Below are 26,846 nucleotides of genomic sequence, written 5' to 3'. Positions count from 1 at the left end.
ATGTACAGCTGATGGTGCCAAACTAAGACCAATGATTATTTTAAAAAGAAAAACAATGCCGAAAATCAAGTTCCCTGTTGGAGTTTTTGTACATGTGAATGAAAAAGGATGGATGGATGAAGAAGGGGTAAAACTATGGCTTGATAATGTATGGAGTAGGCGACCAGGTGGACTTTGTCAAGAACGTAGCCTACTGGTGTGGGATATGTTCAGGGCTCATTTAACTACCAGCACAAAGAACAGGCTGGCAAGAATAAACACAGATGTGGCAGTTATTCCTGGAGGATTGACATCATTGGTACAGCCACTGGATGTGTGCCTAAACAAGCCATTTAAAGATCGCATTAGAGAACAGTGGAATGAGTGGATGGGTAGCGGCGAAAAGTTATTCACAAAAGGAGGAAACATGCGTGCGCCACAATTGGATGTTTTGTGTAACTTTGTCATAAAAGCCTGGAATGATATTACTGAAGAAACAGTAATCAGGTCTTTCAAGAAGTGTGGCATATCAAATTCTTTGGACGGTATGGAGGATGACTTCTTGTGGCAAGATGAAGGGGAAGCCACACCATCTGATCCGGAATTTGATCCATATGATGACTGTCTTACAAATGTACCACAAGAGGTCATTGATGAACTTATGATGTCAGAAGAAGAACATGATGAGGATTTTGAAGGATTTTAAGCTCACAATGCTCCTCTGCCTAGAAAAACCTCTTATCATCCCAGTCAGTCACAAACAAGTGTTTTCTGCAAGTTCTTCATGTAATTTTCTTTCCAGATGATGCCATCATTGTTAATGTTCTCTTTTGGATTTCTGTTTCTCGGTCAAGTTCATGGCATTGCCATTTGTGAAGAGACCTTCTATTTATCGTATCAATGTACGGTATATTACGGTATGTTCGAAAAATGTCATTCATTAAAAATTTAATTAAAAAAGAACTGGTGTTGCCTTGGAAGTGGGGGGTAGTCTTATACAGCGAATATAGGCCTAAACTTATGTTTTAACTGTAAAATTAGGGGGTCGTCTTATACGCTGGAAAATACGGTACCTTGGAAAAGCTCATTGACATGCTTCATTACTTGGTTTTTGTTCTACATTATATTTGCTAGGCACATACTAGGTCTTAATTAAGAATTTGAGAGGATGAATATATTTTAAGAAGAAAAAAATCAAGTAAGCAAAGTTTCATATGAACCCATAGATGAGTTTTACTTCGTATGATTTAGATCCCGTCTCCCTGCCACATAGTGATGGGGGCCAGTCTTGCCCTCGAGGGACCAGGACATCCTGGTGCGGGCCATGTTGACAACTCTACCACTGAGCCAAACCGGTTTCGGCTCAAAGTACACTTTTATTAATTGGGCTAATGCCTGATTTTCCCATGAAAATGTTGCTGAAGTTGACAGAGGTGAGGCCTAAGCAGGCCCTTTTGAGTTATCTCCCCAAATCCCAATGGTACCACCAACTTGAAGGGAAGAGAACATCTGAGAGCCTCGGAGAGGGGAGAAAGCAGGGACAGTGACTGCCTGGGAGTGGGGCGCCCTGGGTCCAGCCAGTCAGAGCCTCAGCCATCCTGGGGACAAATGGAGGGAATTTTCTCTTTTTCTACGACATGTTTAAGTTTATATATAGGGTAGGGCAAACGTTGATTTATAGTTGTAAGTATGAAAAACACAGTTTATTCTTAATTCTAATATTCTAATTTATGAATTATTGTATTTCCCTATAGCAACTATAAACCTACTTTTCCCATCCTGCACTTCACTGAGAGGTTTTCAGATATCTGAGCAACTCAACTGGTAACCATGTGAATAGCCCTTGGGAGACTAGAAGCAGTCATGATTTTAAAAACACTGTGCTGTCACACAAAGTCTGGGGCTCTCTTTTAAATAAAATGTGGGTGTTCTTTCCCCCCTATTTAAAAAACATTAAAAAATGAAATGATAAAAATGAATGAATGAGAGAAAAGTGCTCACGTGATACTTCACAGTAGGAGGTGCGCTGCACTATTGGATGTTTTTCTGAGTTTTCACACTCCAGAGACTTTATTTGGGTCTTTGTGGAGCATGAACTTAATCCATGCGTGTGTAGTGACAGTGTGGGACGGGGGCTGTGGTTGGGCCTCTGTGTCAGTGGTAGAGCAGGCCAGGGGACTGGGAACAGCGGAAGCCTCCCTGTGCAGATAGGTGACACACACTGGTTTCTGTTGCCCTACTGGTTTCTGCTGAAGTGGGAATACAGCACACAGTACCACTCTGCAAGGGACTGGAAGGAAAGGGATTGCAAAATTATAGATAGATAGCATATTAATGCCACTTTGAAAAAGCTAAAGGTCTAGATTGTTATATTTTTAAAATTCTCATTAAAGAAATACATACGTAAAGACAGTTATTACTACCAAGTTTATAACGCAGACCTGCAGTCTGCTGTCCCACGTCTTCTTACACGTAGATGCATAACTGATCTGAAAACGTACCCTTCTGTTTGGTATATATTTTTGTATTTCTTTGATTAAGTTCCTCCCAACTCCCTATCCTACCTCCCCCTTTTTTTCTGTTCTCTTCAGCTGGGTCATTCAACCTGATTTATCTGTGTGTTCACAGGTCATGCTGTTACTTAGTTGTAATTAGGACAGTTCAAATGGCTTCACTTCAGTTATTTATTTTTCTTCCTAAGCAGAATTCTTAAAAAAATATATATATATATTTTTTGTTGATTTTTCAGAGAGGAAGGGAGAGAAATAGAAAGAAACATCGACCAGTTGCCTCCTGCACACCCCCTATTGGGGATGTGCCCGCAACCAGGACCGTAATGGATCCTGGAACCCTTCAGTTGGCAGGCCGGTCTCTATCCACTGAGCCAAACCAGCTAGGGCCCAAGCAGAACTCTTACTAGGCAGATGTTGTACCACATAGAAAAGTCTTAATTTTTTATCTTCTTTTCTATTAGCCACCTCAGTCTTTTTGTTCTTCCTCAGATATTTCCACAGATTGACCCTCCAGCCCTTTCATTAAAAATTCCACTTGAACTACAATGCATTTCATTTGTATGTTTCTATCTTTGTATGTATCTTTATCTTATTACTGAGTCCTAGATATAATATCTTCTCTAATTTTTCTGAGAATATTACAGGTGTTGTTTTTTTCTCCCCTCTCATTTCTTGCATTGTTATGGTTTCCTCATAGTTCCACACTGAATTTTGTTTTTGTGTTTGTCTCTACCTTTAACACTAGAGGCTGTCTAGTGATGGGTGATGGCATATTGTACTTAAGAAAGAGACACTGACAAGCTCTATGGGATTTGTGTGGTGGGTCAGGCTAACAGTCCCTGGGGATCTTTTCAGAATAGTGGGCAGAGGTTTCCCTATGTCTCGTCTCCTTGACACATTGTCTCCAGAAGCGGACCTGCTGCTCTCCACCCACATTCTTTTTAAAAAAAAATATATATATATTTTATTGATTTTCCACAGAGAGGAAGGGAGGGGGATAGAGAGCTAGAAACGTTGATGAGAGAGAAACATCGACCAACTGCCTCCTGCACACCCCCTACCAGGGTTGTGCCCACAACCAAGGTACATGCCCTTGACCAGAATCGAACCTGGGACCTTTCAGTCAGCAGGCTGATGCTTTATCCACTGAGCAAAACCGGTTTCAGCTCCACCCACATTCTTGTTGCTAATCTAAGGAGAGTGCCTGAAGGGGTGTGTATGTTTGTGGGGGTTCTCACCATTCAATGTGTATATTTGAACTCAACTCCATGTTTCTATAGGGTGTCATGCCTGCCCCTCATGTGTCTGGTGTGTTCCAGATGAGTTTCTGCAGGAGTGGGGAGGGGAGGGACTCAGGGGCTCCAGGCACCTCACTTATGTGTGTCACATTTGGTGTCTGCAAACCCTGACCTTTGCCAGGTCCTTTGGGAGACGCTTTGACTTCTTTCCCACGGGACATTTCCTTTCTCTGTACGTAAATAATCAGCTGTGTTCACTCCACTCGTCACTCACCTTACCTCTCTGGCATTATTTCCCATCTTTCCCCCCCCCCCAAAAAAAAAAATAATTTTGATCTTTATTTATTATGTATCTTAATATCTTTCACCTGTGGGCCCATATTTTTATTTTTTTAATTTTATTGAGATGTAATTGACATATAGCATATTAATTTTAGGTGCACAATATAATGATTTGATATTTGTATATATTATGAAATAATCACCACAATAAGTCTAGTTAGGACAATTCCTTTAGTCTGGTTTTACTGAGATTTCTGGAGGTAGAAGAAATAAATATTGTGTTTCATTCACCATGTGTAATTGGAAGTTCAAGGTCTAGATTGTTACATAAATTAATTGAAACAAATCTAGCTAAAAAGATTTTTCCCTCCTCAAATCTACAAGCTGGTCCCTAAGTCAACGTATTTCTGAATTGTAGTTTGTATGGAGTTTTGTCCTTGCTTGACTTCTACCCTCTCTTACCTTCTAGAACACATGTGTCAAACACAAGGCCCGCGGGCCAAATCCGTCCCGCCAGGCCTTGCAATGTGGCCTGCACCGCGCTGTCATCACTGCACTCCGCTGCGTTTCCATCACAATGACAGTTTATGACTGTTCAGTAAACCATTCGGCCCGCGATTTAGGCTGGATTTTAGATTTTGGCCCCTTCTCTGATTGAGTTCGACACTCCTATTCTAGAAGATTCAAATTTAAACAAAATTTAGTGCCAGTTAAAACAGCCACTCGTTTAGTAAAAAAACAAAACAAAACAAAAAACCATATTGGATTTATCTTTTTAATTTTTAATTGTAAAAAACAACATGTGGCAAGTTACCTTCCTTACCATTTTTAAATATATAGTTCAGTGATATTAAGTACATTCACATTGTTGTGCAACCATCAGCACCATCCATTTTCAAAAGTGTTCGTCTATCAAAATTAAAATGCTGTATCCATTAAACAACAAATCCCCATTCCCCCTACCCCTACCCCTGGCAACCGCCATTCTGTTTTCTGTCTATGAATTTGACTCCTCTAGGGACCTCATAGGTAAATAGTGTGGTATCATACACTATTTGTCTTTTTGTGATGGGCTTATTTCTCTCAGCAAGCTTAATGCCCTCAAAGTTCATTCATGTTGTAGCATGTGTTAGGATTTCCTTTTGAAGGCTGAATAATATTCCATTGTATGTTAATACCACATTTTGTTTATCCATTCATCCCTTGATGTGCATTTAGGCTGCTTGACTACTGTGAATCAGGATGTACAAATATCTCTTAAAGTCTCAGCTTTCATTTTTTATATATATCCCCCAAATGGGACTTCTGGATGATATGGTAATTCCATTTCTAATTTTTTGAGGAAGTAACATACCATTTCCTACAGCAGCTACATCATTTTACAGTCCCACTAATAGTTCATAGGGTTACACTTTATATTTTTAACTTACTGAATGCTCCTTTTCAATAAAATTTTAAAAGTAGAAATATTAAAAAAAAAATCACCCATATCCTACCTGACACTAATCATTAACATTTTCTTTTCTCTAATTTTAAGTAAAAATTTAACTTTGCTGAAGGATGTAAGTACTATTTTGAGTTCTAATGCTAGGCTGACCTCTAGAGGTTGCACTGGTGTGCAATAGCCACTTAGCAATGCGCTTTGAACTAGAAGGTTCTTCACTGTTAACAGTGTAGGGGGTTTGAGACAGCATGAAGGGACCTGGAGAGTATTATGCTAAGGGAAATAAGTCAGTCAGAGAAAGACAAGTATCACATGATCTCACTCATATTTGGAATTTAAGTAACAGAGCTAACTGTTAAAGGAAGTGAATCCAGAGACATAGAAACACGGAACAGACTGTTGAACCTCAGAGGGAAGAAGGGGAAGGGTGGGTGGGTGGGAGAAGAAATCAACCAAAGAACTTGCATGCACATGAGCATAACTCATGGACACAGACAGCAGTGTGGTGAAGGCCCTAGGCTGTCCACTGGGGGACAGGGGCGGGCTAATAGGGGCCAATGGGAGAAAAGGGGAGACATGTAATACATTTAACAAAGATTCTTTAAAAATGTTAATTAAACAACAACAACAAAATAAACTGTAAGGCTGAACACTGACATACATGAGGCTGCTACAGCTGGTTGGGAGTCATATCAATTTTTTTTGTTTTTATCTAAGTCTTCTGTAAACCTTGAGGCAGTAGTTCTTTCAGAATACTCCATGAAAGATACTGCAACTGGTGGTCTAACTGGGACAAAACATTGCCAAATGGCTGGGTTTGATTGTGGTATATGCGGAACTTGAAGGGAACTCGCGGGGTTGTTTGAGGTTGTCTGAAAGTTCCTCCCAGCCTTTAATCTGCCTTCCCCTCAGGACCTGGTGTGCAGCCGGTTTAGTATGCCGTATCTGTCCCCTCTGCCTGTTTTCACCCTGGAGGGAAAAGACCCTCGGGTCAAATCACTTAGGTAGCTTCTTCATGAGTCTAATTTTGAGGAGACCATTGTTGTGGCTGTTGCAGTGCTGGCTTTCTGTCCCCACATGGCCTCTTTCTGCTCTGCTGTATAGGGATGTCCCAAGGAAGGTCTGAAAACAGTAGTCCTCAAAGGAACAAGAGGCTCCTTTGTCCTGGCATTGATTTGATCTCATATGACTCAGGACATTTGGAAGAAAGTCCAAAGTTTGCTTTGACCTGTTGAAGCTTAAAGAAGTTGCCTTTGAGCACGTGAGCTACTCAGGGCAAAATGGTTAATCATTATATTATTGGGCTTTGGCAATAAAAACCCTATCTGAGTTCAGCAGAAAAGTTTTGTGAGGTTGGAGGCTAAAGGAACTTTAATGTTTTTTTTTTATTATTTATTTTTAAAACTTTTACATTTAACAAATGACCAGAACCAAATATGTCAGGATTGGTGGTTGTTAAATTTTGATTATAGAAATATGAGCATGCTTATTATTCTTTCTCTAATTTTTTAAATTCTCAAAATAAGTTTTGAAAAGAAAATAGTCCTAGAAAAGAAACAGGGTACTCTGTTAAATTTATTTCATGTTTATTTGTGATAGCAAATACTTATTAATTGAATTGAAGTAATGTGTGTGTGTGTGTTTGGTGGCCACACACAGTTCTGGCCACTTGTATTCTGTATATTTATGGGCAACGTAGTTAACATATACCAATGCCATTGAGTCCCAGGCTTAGCCATTTCTTCATGTCTAACTTACATAAATCATATAGCTCAAAGCTGAGCAGTTTAGATGTATTGTCATTTCTTTTAGGCCAAAGGTCCAAGCAAAGTAGGTGCTACATGCTTTCAGGTTGTCAAGGATGAAAGTACTCAGATTACATCTGTCGATGAGGATCAGTTGTGAGACTGAGGGAGTAAGGAATACAGGAAGCTGTCACTGCTACAGAAATGGTACATTGTTCAGGAACACCTGAGCCTCTAATGGTCACATAGCAGCTGCAGCAATGCTAGTGGGGGAGGTTGTTTCATAGCAGGTCCTGGTCTCTGGATTTGCATTTCTAAGGTCCATAATTGTGACTCTACCACTGGCTATTCATCTGTTGCTCATCCTGTCCTTAACCAGTCTACTTTGTAGTCTTCATTTCAAAATTGTCCAAGGATGAACTGATTGGTTGGCCACATGCCATTAGCACAGACTCCCACTGGGCTGTACTCTGGAGCCAGGCTGCAGGTTCACCTGTGCACAGCTGCCTTCGGTTCAGCTTCCCATCTTGGCCCAGTTCAAAAGTCATAGATTTGGTTGACATGGGACACAGCTGTTGGTAATGAAATCCTGAAAGGAGACTGCAGGTTTGCTACCCAGTTTCCCCGAAACTAAGACAGTGTTTTATATTAATTTTTGCTCCCAAAGATGCGCTAGGTCTTATTTTCAGGGGATGTCTTATTTTTTCCATGAAGAAGAATATGGTACACATTTATTGTTAAATGAAAATAAAGGAAATTTATTGCCTGTATACGGTACGGTAGTATGATAGGTGTCAACACAAACCAGACAAACTGTGAATCCTACAGTATCAAGAATTTACTCATTTATTCAATGACAATCATGTCATCATCTTCTGGAACATCATCATAACAATCCAATTCCTGAATTTCCTGGTGAATTTCTTGTGACTCCATTTCTTTCAGAATCAGTGGACCAAATCTCTCATGTTTAGTAATAGCATTCTGAGACAGAGCCTTGGGGGGGCCTTATTTTCGGGGGATGCCTTATATTTCACTCAGAAGGAAATCTGTAAGTAGGTCTTATTTTTGGAGGGTGTCTTATTTTTTGAGAAACAAGGTAGATACACTGAAGCTCCCTGAAGGGAACACACGAACCTGTTGTCTAAATTCAAGCTCAGCAGGTTGGAGCTCAGGTGTTAGCAGCATTCATGAGGGAGGAAGTGCATACCAGTTCCTCTTTTTGTAATCTCTTCTATATCGAGTACCTAGAATTGTCAGATTTTAACGCAATAAATTGTGCCAAAAAGCCCAATAAATAAATCATTCCAGATAGGATTCTTTTTTTAAATGAGAGAGCCTTTATAGTTTTGGAGGAAGAGTCAGGAAGAGGAAGATGTTCCAATTGATATGTTTGAGGGAAAGAGTCTGAAGATGGTTTCCATCCCATCCTGCTTCCCGTAGCTTGATGTCCATGGGCAAATCTGTAACTAACTTGGGCATCGGTTTCTGTTATCAAAGTGAACAAGTTAGACTAAATAAAAAAAGAAACATTCAGTGATGCATTTCATTGAAATACCTATAGTTATTTTTAAAGCTAAGTTTATTGGATTCAGGTAACATATATATCTTTCCAAATGGGCAAAACTGGGAAACAAAAGAGCAGGCAGGCATTAGCAGTAATGTTTTTGTTCCTGTAAATGTGAACAAGAACTGTAACAAAATCGCTTCATAATTATATAAATTTATTTGTATAGTAGAGCTCAAATTTACATTGAATAACATTATCATTACAAAATTGAAGGCAGTAAATATTTCCCTTTTCTCATGAAATATAAAATATACCAAGTATCTAGGGATATTATACCTTAAAGAAACAGTCTAGAGATTAGTTTCTGGCAATATGGCAAAGCAAATATCCTGAAAATCCTTTCAGGTCGAAATACTTAAAAATATAGAGTGGATGTATATAGTTGATAGTTTCTTTGTAAAGTATAGCTGAACTAGTAAGAAAGTAACAAATTCTGAGAGACCAGTCTGAGAGCAGGAGTCCCAAGGGATGTGTGAAAACTACAACTCTCTAAGTATTTTCATATCTTGCTAATCTAGACCTTTGGTTCTAATAGCAAACCTTAGTCTGTAGATGATGGGGGATCAAATTGGAGATCTCAAATGAAGCTAGTATTCAAAGGGCTACATTGTTAGTGAAATGGAGAACTAGGAAGAATATAACTCACTTATATGTGGAGGCTCTGACTTGACTCTGGGTGGAGAGGAGAAAGGGTTTCTCTGAGAGTTTATACATAAATGAGAGGCCTGGTGCATGAAATTCATGTACGGGGGAGGGTGTTCCCTCAGCACAACCTGCACCCTCTCCAGTCTTGGACCCTTGAGGGATGTCCGACTGCCTGTTTAGGCCCGATCCAACTGGGATTGGGCCTACATGGGCAGTCGGACATCTCTCTTACAATCCAGGACTGCTGGCTCCCAACCGCTTGCCTGCCTGTCTGATTGCCCCTAACCACTCCTCTGCCAGCCTGATCAACGCCTAATAGCTCCCCTGCTGGCCCTATTGCCTCTAACTGCCTTCCCCAGGCAGCCTGGTTGCCTCTAACTGTCCTCCCCAGCCAACCTGGTTGCCCCTAACTGTCCTTCCCTGCAGGCCCAGTCACCCCCAACTTCCCTCTTCTGCAGGTCTGGTCCCCCCAACTGCTATCCCCTGCTAGGTCTGGGTCCCTCCTCCCCCAACTTCCCTCCCCTGCAGGCCTGTGTACCCCCCAACTGTCCTCCCTTGCAGGCCTGGTCCCTCCCAATTGCCCTCCCCTGCTTGCCTGGTCTCTCCCAATTGCTCTCCTCTGCCAGCCTGGTCCCCCCTAACTGCCCTCCCCTGCTGGCCTGATTGCCCACAATTGCCCTCACCTGCAGGCCTGGTCCTCCCCCAACTGTCCTCCCCTGCAGGCCTGGTCCTCCAGCTGTCCTCCTCTGCAGGTCTGGGTTGCCCCAACTTCCCTCCCCTGCAGGCCTGGGTCCCCCTCCACCCCCAACTACCCAATCCCCCCTAACTGCCCTCCCTTGCTGGCCTGATTGCCCACAACTGCCCTCTCCTGCAGGCCTGGGTCCCCTCGCCTCCCCAACTGTCTGTCCTTTACTGCAGGTCTGATCACCCCCAACTATCCTTTACTGCTGGCCCAGTCACCCCTAATTGCCCTCTCTTGCTGGTCTGATTGCCCACAACTGCCCTCCCATGCAGGCCATCTTGTGTCCACATGGGGGCAGCCATCTTTGACCACATGGGAGCGGCCATCTTGTGTGTTGGAGTGGCAGTCAATTTGCATATTACCCTTTTATTAGATAGGATCAGCCCTCTTAGAATTTGAAATCCAAATTCATACTACCTAGGTGGTCTTAAAAACTCCGCACCAAGAATTCAGATTGGTCTATTGGTTATTAGTTCTCCAAGTGCTTGTTAGAAGCAAAATACATTCTGTCTCCAGAATAATGTACCTTTAACCCAAGACTAAAAGAATTCCTACAGATAGAGTTCAGCTCTCAATCAAAAATCACAAAATGCAGGAGAGACCAGGTATTATGAGCATAGTGAATTGACCTGAAGTCATATTTGAAGATACTATTTAGCATGTAATTCAGGAGATGAAGTGATGGAACATGTAAAGTAATTCACTAGAGGTCTGAAAGATTTAGACAGACTAGGGAAAGGAGCAATTTATGAAGACATAATGATTGAGAGTTCATGACAACTACAGATATGGATCCTCATTTTGGAAGAATCAAGTGTCCCAAGGAGCAAAGGGTGTCTATTCCTAGATGAATCATAGTGAAATTATAAAACACCAGGAAACACAAGAAAAGTCTGAAAAGCAGCCAGAGAGAGAAAAGACAGACTGCCTATAAAGGAACGACAGATTGACAAAGCCAGTGGAAATTCAGAACATGATAGAATAATATCTGCCAAGCACAGAGCCAGTTATAATAAACAGGTCCTTTCTGTTCTGTAAGCATAATTTTATATAGTAATTTTACAGGAAGTTTATATATATATATATATTACATATTTTTCTTTTATATTAAAAAAACCCCAGGTATGGTAGACAGAATAATGGCTCCCCAAAGATGTCCAGGTCCTAATCCTGGAACCTGTGAATATGTCATCTTACACGAAAAGAGGCTTTTGAGAATATAATAAAATTAAGAATATCAAAATAGGGAGATTATCTGGGTGGTCCAATATGATCATAGAGATCCTTGTGGGAGAAAGAGGGAGGCAGGAGACTCAAAGAAGGAGGTCTGATGACAGATGCAGAGATTGGGATGGAGGTGGAAGAGGGCCATGGAGCCAAGGAAAGCAGGTGGCTTCTCGGATCTGGAAAAGGCAAGGAATGGATGCACCTCCAGAGCCTCTCGGAGGAATGCAGCCCAACACTTCGATGTTGGTCCACCCAAGTTTCTGACCTCCAAACTATAAGATGGTAAGTGTATGTTGTTGAAGCCACTGAGTTGTGGTAATTTGTTATAGGAGCCATGGGAAACAAGTACAACAGCTTTATTAAGATATAATTTATCAACTTGATTAAAAAAATATATATTTTTGTTGATTTTTTACCTAGAGGAAGGGAGAGGAATAGAGTTAGAAACATCGATCAACTGCTTCCTTCACACCCCACACTGGGAATGTGCCCACACCAAGGTACATGCCTTTGACTGGAATTGAACCTGGGACCCTTCAGTCCACAGGCAGATACTCTATCCACTAAGCCAAGGCAGCTAGGGTTATCAACTTGTTTAAAGTGTATTATTAAACATTTTTTAAAAATAGATTTTTTTTAAGAGAGAGAGAGAGGGAGAGAGAGAGAAAAACACTGATGTGAGAGCGAAACATAGATCGTATCTCAACCAGGGATCAAACCTGCAACCCTGGTATGTGCCCTGACCAGGAATTGAATCTGCAACCTTCTGTTGCACCGACAGCTCTCCGACCAACTGAGCCATACCAGCTAGGGCTTGCATGATTTTTTAGTATATGTATAGTATTGTATAATTGTTAAAAATTTTGAAAGATGCATCAAAAGCGTGGAATGGAAAAGAGATGATCTTTGAATCATATGGAGCTCTCCTCACTGTGGTAATTTGAATAAAAAAATGCAGCTGTGTTCTGGGACGTTTGCTGGACAATACTGATGTGTGACTCTAGGACTTGGAAACCCCTGCTTTCCCTTTGTATCTCAGTAGGGTAACCTTTTCTCATTAACTCTTAACCTTAACTCTTTTTTGCTGCATTTCCCTTGATGGTGTATAAAATATGTATTTTCTGGCACTTAAATCAGTTCTTTTTTGTTGTTATTGTTAATCTTCATCTGAGGATATTTTGAGAGAGAGAACCATTGATGTGAGAGATACATCGATTGACTTGGTTGTCTCCTGAATGTAACCCCACCGGGTGGGGGGGGCGGGAATAAATCCACAAGCCAGAATGTGCCCTTGATTGGGAATTGAACCTGAGACCCTTTGGTGGGCGGGCCAATGTTCTAATCACTGAGCAACATTGGCTAGGGTGGTTCTTTCTTGATTTTAGGTATCAAACTGATAAATCTTAAATTTTGAATCAGTCACTGTGACATGGTACAATACTCTGTACAACTAATATAAGCTGCTTGATGAATTGGCTCAATAGCCAGAACTGAAAAATGACAACACACATGAGACACTAGGAATTATGTTGCACAGAGAACTGATCTGAAGTAAAATCTGAAGACACTATTTTGCATGTAATTCAGGAGATGAAGTGATATGTTCTTGGGCTGAAAGACTTTGATAACTTCAAGGTAAAAAGCATGACATGAAATCATGTACAACTTATTTGACTCACTGGCAGAAAAATCCCCAAGATTTTTTGGAAAGCATGAATGGCGCTCCTTAGGCAACTGTGTGTATGTGCTTGTGTCTGTGTCTGTTTATGTATGCACTCTACCTTGTTTATTTAACTGATCTTGATTTTCAGTAGGACTGACTACATAATTTGTGAGGCCAAGTGCAAATGTGGGCTTTTGGTTCAATATTCAGAGTTTTAAGGCGCTGACAGCAGAGCATTATATCGAGCACACGGCTCTTCTGAGCACAGTTCCTACAGCAGGAAGCTGGATGGTGCTCATTAGAACATACTCCTTTCAGCCCTTCTCCCCAGGGACTGAGGGTAAGGATGAAGAACTCCCACTTTCCAGTTTTACCTCTTGTCAGCCTTGTTTCATCTTTTCTGGGAAAAAAAAATTGTAAAATATTAGAAATTTACTGTCATAATAATTTTAAGTGTACAGTACAATGGTATTAAATACATATTTATTTATTCGTCTGGCTAGGGATATTTGTTTTTTTATCTCTCTCAAATTAATTTTTAGAGAGAGAGGACAGGGTGGAGGTGGGGAGAGGGAGAGAGAAGAAGAGAGAGAGAAAGAGACGTTGATTTGTTGTTCCGCCTATTTATGCATTCATTGGTTGCTTCTTGTATGTGTCCTGACCAGGGATTGAACCCATAATCGTGGCATATGGGGACAATGCTCTAACCAACTGAGCTATCTACCCAGGGCCTTGTTTCTAACTTTTTACTATTGCAAACAATGTATTTATGAACATGAGTGTTTGAGTCCCTGCTTTCAATTTTTTTGGTTATGTACCAAGAAATGGAATGCTGGATCATGTGCTAGGTGTATTTTTAATTTTTTGAATAATCACCAAACTATTTGCCACATGTTTTACATTCCTACCTATAGTGCATTGGTTCCAGTTTGTCCACATCCTCACTAATGCTTGGTTTATTTTCTCTTCTTTTGTTAGTAACCATACTAATGGGTGTGAAGTGACCTATCCTTGTGGTTTTGATTGGTATTTCCCTACTGGTGAGGGATGTTGACCTTTTTGTTTTAAAAAATGTTTTTGTATACTCACAGTGATTACACTTTCCTTTTTATTTTTATTTTTAGGAAAGACATGAAGTTGCTGGAGCAGTCAGGCTCCCTGAAAGGCTCACTGAGCGCAGAACAGCAGCTGTCCCTCATCACTGGCTGCTCAAATATTCAAGAAGCAGTAGAGGGCGCCATTCACATTCAGGTGAGTTAAGGGCCTGTGCTCAGTTCCATAAGGGCTAGAAGAAACAAGTCACCCCACATCCTTGGAAGAACAGGGGAAGATACAAAGCAGTTAAAAGTATGGACCTTCTGTCCTGGTGGGATGGCTCAGCTGGTTGGAGTGTCATCACGTACACCAAAAGGTTATGGGTTAGATTTCCAGTCAGGGCACATACCTAGGTTGCCAATTGATCCCTGGGAATCAGCCAATGGATTGTTTTTCTATCTCTCCATTTCTCTCTTTATCAAATCAATTTAAAAAATTATATCCTCAAGTGAGGTTTAAAAAAATTTGTGGACCTCTTGTTGCATGAAGGTCAGAATTATGATGATTTTTTTGTGGTTGTTAATCTTCATCCAAGGATACTTTTTCCATTGAGTTTTTAGAGAGAGTGGAAAGGAGGAAGGGAGAGAGAAGAGAAAGAGAGAGAAAGGGAGAGAGAGAGAGAGAGAGATTGGTTGCCTCTCACACATACCCTGACTGGGGTTGTGAATCAAATCTGCAACCCAGTATAAGTCCTTGACGAGGATTCAAACCCATGAACCTTTGGTGCACAGGCCAACCCTCTAACCATCCTCTCACACTGGCCAGGGCAAAATTATGATTTTTGTCACAGGAAATATTACCATCAAAACATCTTATAGGCTTTAAACTACTGGGATGATGATCTTTTGGAGGTGTTAGAATTTTGAGCAAAAATGGATTTTCTGGACAGCTTGTTTTATCTTTCTATTGAATGAGAGATTATATTCAATTTAAAAAAAATAAATATTTTTTCCATTTACAGTTTACATTCAATATTATTTTGTATTAGTTTTAGGTGTATAACATAGCTAAGAATTTGGGAACAAATCCAGCAGTTTGAGTACACACATTTTATGGTCAGCTGCTGCCCTGAGATTCAGGTCCAATACACGAAATCTTAGAATCTCAACTTTGTGGCTCTAAAATTTCTCTGGTTCATTTAACAAATGTATATGAGTCAAAACATAAGTAGGGGCCTATTTTTCAATACTTTACCTTTTTCTAATATTTTCATCTCTATTTTACATGGTGAAAATTGTGTAGCATTGAGGAGGGATCAGATAGGTGCTTCTTTAGCTTTCATATGCCTGTTTCACCCTTACTGAGGTGCTGGCAAGCCTGTATAGGATTTGCTTCTAGAGAGAGCATGGAAGCTTTCTACCATGGTCTCAGCACAGAAGGCTCTTGCTACAAGCTTAAAGAAGTGTGTGCTTCTTATGCTGATGTTGCTGGAGGAGGAGAAACAATTTGTGTCCAACAATCCTCCCCAAACACAGACATGTGGGAGCCGCCTGCATAGAGGCAGTGGTTGAGAACACAGACTTTAAGTCAGGCAACTTTGTATTAAACAGCTGTTTGACTTTGGCAAGTTTCTTAATGTACTAATATGAGCACATTTCCTCACCTGTGAAATGGGCATCATACCCCACGCACTGGGTGATGGTGAAGGAACCATCTGTGCTCGAGTCTAAGGGGACCCTAATGTAAGGCAAGGCTCCATTTTTCCAATGAGAAGATTAAAACCATCCTTTTTGGGGTCCATTTGTTATGAAATATTTACATAATGGAAAAAGAGTATTTTAATTACCCATATATGTGATATGAAATGTGAACATGTGAACATGTTTTCCAGAGCATATCTTTGCTTTCCTCTGAGAAGTTTTTAAAAATCCATATATGATGATGGCACTGGAAGTTTTACTTTTACTCAACTACGAATTCTCAGACCTATAGGTGTGTTTTTTCTCCCCGCAGTGGCATGCTTGAGATTTGTGGTCCCACAACATAACTTGCTGTGTTCCTTTTTAAAAAAGTGATCTTTATAAAGCTTATTTACAAATTTTGCAGCCCAAGAAATAGTAAAGTCATTTCCCAGGAATCATTAATATGCTGATGTTAAATTTCTTTGTTTCCTGGACCGATTTTGAAAACTAGATTCTGTCAGATGGTTTCCACACTACCATGATTGAATTAGTTTAGGTTAATTCTTCTTTCCCAAACAGTATATTATTTTTCAAAAAGTGGGGAACCTCCACAACATAACTTTAAAATGACTTGAATATAAAGCTGGTACTTTTATAATTTTTGGGAACTCTTTCAGCTTGTGCATGTAAAGTGCTTAGCACAATACTTGGCACATAGAAAATGCTTAATAAATTTATAAAATAAATTTTTATAATGTAGCCATTTGTGTACAATTTTGGCAATAAACAAATGATAGGGGATAATATACATTGTTCTATGTGTAGTAGGTACTGAAAACTGCTCTTCAAGGCCAGTCTTTGTTGTATGGATTAAGTGGAGGTATTTACATGGCATTTACTTGTTGAGTAGCATCTATTGTGCACAATTCTTGAGTCAGGCAGTGTGGGGAGAGGATACTAGAGAAAGATGATGTAAGCTCCATTAGGTTTAATTCTTGTAGGATATTGTGTTCTTTATAAATTGTTTAAAATTTGTTTAAAATTATATTTTTAACTTTGTGAAAGAACAAAAGAAATGGTTTGTACTTCCAGTACCACAAAGAATAATGGGGAAGGAAGCAATTTGACCATGAGGATTAGGAAGGGTTAATGAAGGTGGGGCCCACCTTAGCCTTTGACAGTGGGTTTTTGGGGTTGAGGCCAGGTCAGAGGTGGGGACAGTGTCTCAGAGAGAGGTGAGCAGAGGACCTGAGGTACCTGTGAGTGTGGTCCAATAAGTGAGTAGAATGGCAGCTGAAAAGGTGGGGAAAGGCTAGAGGTTAAGTATAGCTAGCCTATTGAGGAATGCTAAGTGCCAACCTGAAGAGTTACTTAGATATTATAAGTTAATATACATAAAGTGCTTAGCATATAACAGCAGTACTCAAGTGTTTTGTGTTTTTTTTTTCCAATAAATGAGATGTTATTTTTTATTTTAATTTTAAATTAAATCTTTATTGTTGAATGTATTACATATGTCCCCTGTTGGCCCGTTCTAGCCTGCTCCTGTCCCTGTCCTAGGCCTTCAGCACCCTATTCTCTGTGTCCATGGGTTATGCATATATGCATGCAAGTTCTTTTTTTTTTTTCTTCTTTTTTTTTTCTTCAGGTTTTTATTTTATTTTATTTATTTATTTATTTTAATCTTATTAACCAATGTCACACAAAAATTTAATTAAAAAATAAACTATATAGATTGATAAACATACATTGATAGAGGTCTTTAAGAATCTAATTTAGTGACTAGCTGACGATACATGTGCAAAAAACTCATAGACAGAGACAACATTACGATGTTGTCATTTGAAGGTCCTTTATCTTTTTTAATATTTTGAACAATAGGTCCACACCCATCATTCTCAGGGTCCAAGGCAAAATTACAATGGAGGCTTAAATGCTTTATGTCTAAATAAGTAAACATTATTCATGAAACCAACAAATTTTTAAATAAATTATTTTCTATGCTACTACCTTCTCAAATAAACCTTCAAATGATCTGCCAGGCTTTAATTTAAATGTCTTTAATTTCTCAAAGTTCCTCATGTGTATGTGTGGGGACATCCCTGCCCTCACATCTACGTCCCAACCTCTGCTTATTTTTAAAACCAAAAATATAACCATCGTCAGGGCCTTGGGACATATGCACCAGTGGGTGGGCCACTCTCCACAGGACAAACCTGAGGAAGACAGCAGTACAGGCCCGGGAAGGAGGGTAAAGCTGTTAAACAAGGAATTCCAGGGTCTTGAGACTCAATATGAGGTCTACAAAGTGGGGGAAGGATTAAAAGTGGCCACTACCCTTTTATCCACATACTGCCCACCTGTTGTAAAGGAAATGGCTGAAAGGGAGTTCAAACAGGAGTTCTCAAAGCATGGGTTAAACATCACCCCTGAAATCTTGGCTACCCTTTTTGAGTCTGTGCTGTCAAGTGTCAACTTAAATAAAATTGAACTCCATCTTCCTCCCACCACACAGCCACAAGTTTCAAATTATTATGACCTTCTGTATAAAGAAATCCAAATGATCCAGAGTCAATTTCATATCCCCAATGCCCTTCTCAAGCTCATGTCCAATTGCCCCACACAGCAATCTCCCATCTCCCCAAAACCCTGCCCACCAGCTCTGGTCCCTCCGGTTCCCCCAAACATTTCAGACCAGCTGGGCATGTACTCCCTATGATAAAATCTCAGTACCTTCTGTGGGAACAAATGAGTTAATTTATATTGCTGTGCTACTAAGATAAAAATATTGGAAATGTATCTATTATAAATATGAAGGTCATCATAAAAGAGAGAGATGTCATCATAGCAAATGGAGCCCATGAGTATTCTAAATATAGCTTTTGTCAGGACTTGTACTCATAGTCCAGGGACCTTTTAGAAAATCATTTTTCTCATGTTGCCCTTTGTATCTGACAAATATTGATTTGAGCTGTGTTTTGAATAACAATGAAATTAAAGCTTCAGATAGGAGTGTACTCTTAAAGTTAAACTAGTTAACATCTCAGAATGTTGAAAACACATAGGACTCACAATTCTGAGGTTGGGTCCTGCTGTTTCAGTAGCCAGGTAAGTCTGAGGCAAACTCCCCGGCCTGTCTCTCTCTCCGCTACATTGTTTTTTTTTTTTGTTTTTTTTTTTATAAGTTTATTGTTCATATTATTACAAATGTTCCTTCCCCCCCCCTCCCCCCCATTGCTCTCCTCCACCAGGTTCCCACCCCACCCTCTGCCCTTTCCCCTCTCCCCATTGTCCTCATCCATAGGTGCACAGTTTATGTTCAGTCTCTTCCCACGCCCCCCTCTCCCCTTTTCCCCAAGAATCGTCAGTTCACTCCCCTTTCATACCTCTGATTCTATTATATTCAATAGTTAATATTGTTCATCAGATTTTTTAAATTTCCTTGGTTTTTAGATGCACTTGTTGATAGTAACGTATTTGTTGTTCATAATTTTTATCTTTGTTTACTTTCTCTTCTGAAAGAACCCCGTTCAGCAATTCATATAATTCTGGTTTGGCGGTGATGAACTCCTTTAGCTTTTTTTTATTAGTGAAGCTCTTTATCTGGCCTTCGATTCTGAGTGATAGCTTTGCTGGGTAGGTTATTTTTGGCTGTAGGTTCTTGCTATTCATCACCTTGAATATTTCTTGCCATTCCCTTCTGGCCTGCATGGTTTCTGTTGAGAAGTCAGCTGACAATCGTATAGGTGCTCCTTTATAGATTACTACCTTCTTTGCTCTTGCTTCTTTTAATATTCTCTCTTTGTCTTTTGCTCTTGGAATTTTAATAATGATGTGTCTCGGTGTGGTCCTCTTTGGATTCCTTTTGTTTGGAGTTCTGTGCGCTTCCTGGACTTGTAAGTCTAATTCTTTCACCAGGTGGGGGAAGTTTTCTGTCACTATTTCTTTCAGTATGTTTTCGATATCTTGCTCTCTCTCATTTTCTGGGACCCCCATAATTCTGATGTTGGTTCGCTTGAAGTTGTCCCAGAGGTTTCTTACATTATCTTCAATTTTCTGGATTCTCTTGCCTTCTAGCTTCTGTGGAGGAGTGTCTTCTGGCTCTTTATGTTCCAAATCTTTGACTTGATTCTTGTGATCTTCCCTTCTGTTTTTAGGACTCTGTAAAATATTTTTTATTTCAGACAATGTATTCTTTATTTCTTGTTGATCCCTTATCATTTCTCGATGACTCCTTATTAATTCTAGTTGATCTCTTTTCATATCCTCATAGGCCTTATCCATCTTTTCTAGGAAATTCTTGAAAAACCTTATAAGCGTAGATTTGAACTCTATATCCAGACGCTTTTTGTCCTCCATTTCTTTCGTTTGTGATCTATTTTGTTGTCGCATTTCGCAGTTACAGATGGGACGGGGTTTCAGGGTGGAGCCTGCAGCTTTGGCTTCCATCAGCCCCGCCCTATGCGGGTCCTTCAGTGCTCGCTGCCGGCGCCTCTGAGAGAAAGGTGCCCTCGATTTTCGCCTGCTGCCAAACAGTCTATGCTCTCCCACAATGAGCCCGGTATTGGGGTTCAGTTCAGTTGGAAGTGGAGTTGGAGGTGGCGTTCAGAGCAGTCTGGAGCCCCAGTCTCCTTCCCGTCAGGGCAATCCCGCGGCACAGCCGACCGTCCCTTCTCTGTGCGCAGTGTGCGCACCGCCGGGACCTCCTTTCGCCACTTCCCCGGGGTTCCGCCTTACAGCCCGGCTCCCTATGGCTGAGCCTGGGTACCCGGGGTCTGGCTTAAAACTGGGGATCAGAGCAGTCGGGGGCCCAGCACAGTCGGAGTTTTATCTCCTTTCCGCTAGGGAACGCCCGCCAGGCACTCGGCCTCCCTCCTCTCCGGCTCCGTCCTCTCCGCGCGCCGTGTCTCCGTACCTCGGCTTTTCCAGCTCCTCCGCACCTCCTTCTGGTTTTCTCCTTGCTTCTCACTGTAGAATTTCCAGTCAGGCAACCTTCCTGTAGTTCTGGGCAATGTCCGTTTTATATTTTAGTTGTATTTTATTGAAATTGTTGTGTGCGACTGCGGCTAGGTGTTCACCTGGGTGCAGCCATCTTGGATCTACCTGCATGCAAGTTCTTTGGTTGATTACCTCCCACCCTTCCCCACCTTCCTTCTGAGATGCTCCAGTCTGTTCCATGCTTCTGTGTCTCTGGATCTATTTTTTGTTCATCAGTTTATTTTGTTCATTAGATTCTCTGACTGATTTATTTCACTTAGCATAATACTTTCCAGATCTCTCCATGCTGTCTCAAATGGTAAGAGATCCTTCTTTTTTACAGCTGCATAATATTCCACAGAATAAATGTACCACATTTATTTTTTTTATACACTAGTCTACTGATGGTCACTTAGACTGTTTCCAAATCTTAGCTATTGTAAATTGTGCTGCTATGAACATAGGGATGCATACATTCTTTCTGATTGGTGTTTGTGATTTCTTAGGATATATTCCTAGAACTGGGATCACTGGATCAAATGGCAGTTCCATATTTAATTTTTTCATGAAATTCCTTACTACTTTTCATAATGGCTGCAGCAGTCTGCATTCCCACCAGATGTACTAGTGTTCCGTTTTCTCTGCATCCTCGCCAGCACTTGCCATTGGTTGGTTTGTTGATGGTAGCCATTATGACAGGTGTGAGGTGATACCTCACTGTCATTTTAATTTCCATCTCTCTGATGATCAGTCACTTTGAGCATTTTTCATATGTCTCTTGCCCTTTTGTATGTCCACTTTGAGAAATGTCTATGTAGGTCCTTTGCCTTTTTTTTAAAATTTGATTGTCTTCCTTTTGTTAAGTTGTATGAGTTTTGTATGCATTTTGGAAATTAACACCTTATTGGATGTACCTTTGGCAAATATGTTCTCCCACACAGTGGGCTTTCTTGTCATTTTGCTGATAGTTTATTTTGATGTTCATTTTCTTCTTTGCCCTAGGAGCTATATCTGTAACATGGTTTCTTCTAAAATTCTTATGGTTTCATGACTTAACATGTAAGTCTTTTATCCATTTTGAGTTTATTCTGTATATGGTGTAAGTTGATGGTCTAGTTTCATTTTTTTGAATGTATCTGTCCAATTTTCCTAATAACATTTATTGAAGAGACTATCTTGACTCCTTTGTACGCTCTTGCCTCTTTTGTCAAATAATTGAGCATAATGACTTGAGTTGATTTCTGGGTTCTCTGTTCTGTTACACTGATCTATATGCCTTTCTCGCACCAATACCAGGCTGTTTTGATTTCAGTGGCTTTCTGGTATAACTTGAAATCTGATATTGTGATTCCTCCAACTTTCTTCTTCTTTTTCAATATTACTGTGGCTATTTGGGGTTTTTAATGGTTCCATATAAATTTGTTCTAGGCATATGAAATATGCCATTGGTATTTTAATAGGGATTACATTGAATCTATAGATTGCTTTGGGTAGTATTATGTTGCTTTTTACCAATCATGAACACAGTATATTCTATTGATTATATCTTCCTCTATCTCTTTTTTCAATGTCCTATAGTTTTTGGCATACTATTCTTTTACCTTCTTGGTTAAGTTTATTCATAAGTATTTTAATTTTTGGTTTTAATGGTAAATGAGATTGTTTAGTTTCTTTTTCTGAGAATTCATTATTGGTGTATAAAAAAACCCATTGATTTTGGGGTGTTGAATTTGTAACCTGCTGCATTGCTATATTCATTTATTAAACCTAGTAGTTTTTGGTGGAGTCTTTAGGTTTTTCTATGAAAAATATCATGTCATTTTTGAATAATGAGAGTTTTACTTCCTCCTTTCCAGTTTGGATACCTTTTATTTCTTCTTCTTGTCTGATCACAATGTCTAGGACTTCCAGTTACGTTAAATAAGAGTGGTGAAAGTGGACATCTCTGTCTTGTTCCTGTTCTTAGAGGAAATGGTTTTAGTTTTTGCTCATTGAGTATAATATTGGCTGTTGGTTTGTCATGTATGGCCTTTATTATTTTGAAATATCAAATTAAAAGGTGAGTAAAGTGTTGGCTGATTTGGCTCAGTGGATAGAGTGTTGGCCTGCAGACTGGGGGTCCCAGGTTTGATTCCGGTCAAGTGCATGTACCTTGGTTGTGGGCACATCCCCAATAGGGAGTGTGTAGGAGGCATCTGGTCCATGTTTCTCTCTCATCAATGTTTCTAACTCTCTATCCCTCTCCCTTCCTCTCTGTAAAAAATCAATAAAATATATTTTAAAAAAATAAAAGGTGAGTGAAAATAATCAGAAGGAAAAAATGGGTAACGGAAAACAATTGAGACTTATTTTTGTCTGTTGCCTTGACTGATTTTCTTGAGCATGTTTATTTCTTTATATGACATGCAGCAAATTTGATTTTCAAAATTTTGCAACTAATGCCTATTAATTTCACCTTATTTACCAAACAAATAAGCAAATAAAATTTCCAAATCAAAATCTGATTAATGCTATACTATGTGTTTGTTACATTTTATTAGGCTTCTAACAATTCAGGAATGTTAAAAATATATTTCAAAGAAAAATAAAGTTTAGGAAAATACTGATTAGGTCCACTATTCAAAAAATGTTTTAATAGTTTTGTGTGTTTGTACTTCTTTTTATTTCTTCTACTTATTTTCTGTCTTTCTCTAACATAGTTGGCAAGTAATAGTATTTTGTATCAAGATAGATTTTTATTTAAAATTTAGAATATTTCTTACAGCACAATTTGCCCAGGACTCTGTCAGATAGAGGTATAATTTTTAGAGTGAAACAGTTGTTATGTATATTATATGATGTTTAACCTAAGAATGACATTAAAGCTGAAGGATCAAAAGGCCATGGTCATCTCTCGTGCATCTACTCACCAGGCCTTGTTATGCTTCTTCACCTTAGTGTCTAGAGACTTCTTTGTAGCTGTACCTTCTTGTCAACTCTTGGAACTCCTTTTTATGTTTTATAAAAGGAAAAATTCTCATTGTAGAAAAATTAATCTAGGCCCTTTGGATACATTTTTAAATACAAATAAAAGTATCATTACTTTAGGGAATTGTTCAAAAGCAGAAGGCAGAACTTGTGAGTTAACAATTGAATTGTTCTCTAATGACAAACAACCCAATGATAGATGTTGCTCTGTCCCCAAGGGTGAAAGTCCCAGAAGTGTGAGTGTAAATCTCCATGATGGATTTTTTTTCCCCTACCTAATCCCCAGTGGGCAGGAGCATGGGTCAAAGTTTCCTAATTCTCTGCTGAAAGGTCTGAGAGTGCAAGAATGAAACCTGAATTGCTAGAACTTAGTGTAATTTAGAGATCAAATCTTGCCTGGCAAGAAAAGCTACTCTGGAAAAATAACTTTATTCTGAAAAAACCTGTCTAAAGCATTGACTCTTAAAGAGCATTAAAGCTCATTAGCCATGGTACAGAGGTTTTGTTTAATCTCTGGAATTTAAGACTTGAGACTGAGGTATTACAGCTGGTAGAAGCCGTGGAAGGAGTTATAGAATTATGAAGTTTAAGTGGAATTTCCTAACACAAAAATCAAGACAACAGCTGAAATCTAGAAGTAAAAATTATATTATCAATACAGATGATCAGAATTTCACTTTATCTTTAAAATTTAAAAAATGCTAGTCATTTTGATAAGGACATTCAGACTTTGTTAGTAATTATAAGAAGCAGTGTTTATTACAATTTCTTTCTTTATTATTATTTTTATTTAAGAGAGGAAGGGAGAAGGGAAGAAAGATGGAAACATCAATGATGAGAGAGAATCATTGATTTGCTGCCCCCTGCACATACCCCCATTGAGGATTGAGCCCACAACATAGGCATATGCCCTGACTAGGAATTTTGAACCGTGACCTCCTGGTTCATGGGAATATTAACGTTTTTTAAAAATTTACTTTTTATTTTTATTTATTCCTTATTTTAATCCTCACCTGAGGCTATTTTTCATTGATTTTTTTTTTTTTTTTTTTAGAGATTGAAAGGGAGAGGAAGAGACACACAGAGAGAAACATTGGTGTGACAGAGACACATTGGTTGCCTCCTGTGCAGGCCCAGATAGAGCCTGCAACTGAGGTACTTGCCCTTGACTGTAATCAAACCTGTGACCCTTCAGTCTGCAGGCCAAGGCTCTATCTACTGAGCAACTGGCTAGGGCTAGACTTTACATTTTAGACTTTATGTTTCCTTAAAGGATGGGAGCTTGGTGGAATTTTGTTTTGGTTCACTGAGGCTCAGAGTAATCCTTTTGGTAGGATGGAGGTATGGGTGGAGGTGAGGGATGTAGTAGCAAAGTGCATGTGGGATGCCAACCTTGAGAATGTATAGGAGTGTGCATTGAAACTTGAATTTCAGTTTTCCTGTTCCATGTGTTTAAAAAAAATTCTAAAATCAAATTTGCTGAGGTATAATTTACATACAATAAAATTCACCAATTTTAGTGTTTAGTTCTAAGTGTTTTGACAAATGCATACAATCCAGGCACCACCATCACTTTCAAGCTTTACAACATTCCCATTATCCACTGTGTGCCCTCAGTCCTCTTTGCAATTATGTTCTCTCCTGCTTCCCCAGGCCCTGTCTACTCTCAGTCTGTTTTTGTTCCTATAGTTTTTTCTTTTTAATTATGTATATCCTGCCTAATAAAAGAGTAATATGCAAATTAACCATCCCCACAAGCCATGGCCACAAGCCATGCCCACCAGCCAATCAGAGCAAGTATGCAAATAAACCCAACCAAGATGGCTATAGCCACAGAGAGCAGGAGGGAGGTGTTTCCCTGGCAATGGAGGAAGCCAAGCTTTCCACTTGCCCTTGCTGGCCTAAGCCTCCTCTCAAGGCTACAAAGTTTCAATTATAGAAGGTAAACAAATCCAAATAGAAATGGCTGCCACCATGGGGTGAACAGGAGGCTTGGCTCCACTCCAGGCTACAAGTTTCAATTGTAGAAAGTAAATATATCCCAGATACCAGGGCCTACACTTGGGTCGCTGGGGGATGTGGCTGGCCCTTGATTGGAATCAAACCTGGGACCTTTCAGTCCAAAGGCTGATGTGCTATCCACTGAGCCAAACTGGTTTAGGCTCCATGGTATTTTTTATTGCAGCTATATCACTCTTCATTTCTTCTTGATTCTTGCATAGTTGTTGATTTTTTCATCCATACAGTTTATGAACTGTATGACCCTCATTCTGAATTATTTTTCTGACATATTGCATGCCTCTGTTTCACTTAGCTGCTTTTCTGGCGATTCCTCCTTTCCTTCCTTTGGGGATATCTTTGTCTACCCATTTTTTTTTTTTTTTTTTAATCTCATCAACCGATCTAGATGTCGAATCATGCAGGGTGGCAGTGGCTCCTTAGGCTGTGGTTGGTCCTCTTGTGTTTGTGGCAATGGCTGCTCCTCAGTTGGCAGTGGCTTCTCTGCCAGTTCCTCATTAGTGCTGAGTCAGGTAAGACAGGAACCAGTTCCTTAGACACTCCTCCAAAAGCTGGGATATTGGATGTGCATTCTGGTCTTCTTTTTCCCTTCCAAGGGAGAAGCCATGATTTGGATGTGTTTTCCTGATTAACTGAGCTGTACTGGCTTAGGGGAAGGGCTATTGTGGATGAAATGCAGTAGCTTTTCTTACTCTTTTCAGGGTACTTGTTCTTGGCTTTGTGCTCACTTGGGGTACTTACTTACCTGGGTTTATTGGTTTCTGGATTTGGACTGTATATTGTTAAGTTTTTGTTTCTGTGGGGGATTGGGGTCTGGGGCTTCCTATTCCATCATCTTGGTGATATATATCCCTTTATAATTTTACAACAAAAGAATCAGATATTGGTATCAGAAGGCACCATATTTTATAGCTCTAAATTAATCTGTTTGTCCACATCCAGGTCCCATGCTCTTTCTCTACAGAGATTCCTGAGCCAATGGAATGGACTCAATGAAAATCAAGAATCATTTAGAAAACAATGATCTTTGCTATTAAAAATGAAACTTGGTTGATAAGTCCCTCTATATCATATTTTTGAGTTACCTTTTTAATGACAGATTCATTAAAATTGGAATT

General features: G+C 39.7%; 1 protein-coding gene across 2 annotated transcripts in view; it reads left to right on the top strand.

Moving 5' to 3' along the window:
• The window catches only part of CRYL1 (crystallin lambda 1), a 140,353-nt gene that overhangs the window by 23,225 nt on the left and 90,282 nt on the right, over positions 1 to 26,846 (top strand). For both annotated transcript variants that reach the window (XM_036455515.2, XM_036455514.2), the window contains exon 3: positions 14,173 to 14,299. In XM_036455515.2, the coding sequence (XP_036311408.2) occupies positions 14,173 to 14,299 (127 nt within the window). The remainder of the gene's footprint in view (positions 1 to 14,172; positions 14,300 to 26,846) is intronic.

This window comes from Pipistrellus kuhlii, unplaced genomic scaffold, assembly GCF_014108245.1.
Source record: "Pipistrellus kuhlii isolate mPipKuh1 unplaced genomic scaffold, mPipKuh1.p scaffold_m20_p_3, whole genome shotgun sequence".
Taxonomy (NCBI): domain Eukaryota; kingdom Metazoa; phylum Chordata; class Mammalia; order Chiroptera; family Vespertilionidae; genus Pipistrellus; species Pipistrellus kuhlii.
The sequence above is the reverse complement of the archived record's forward strand: the minus strand, read 5'-3'. Positions and strand labels throughout refer to the sequence as shown.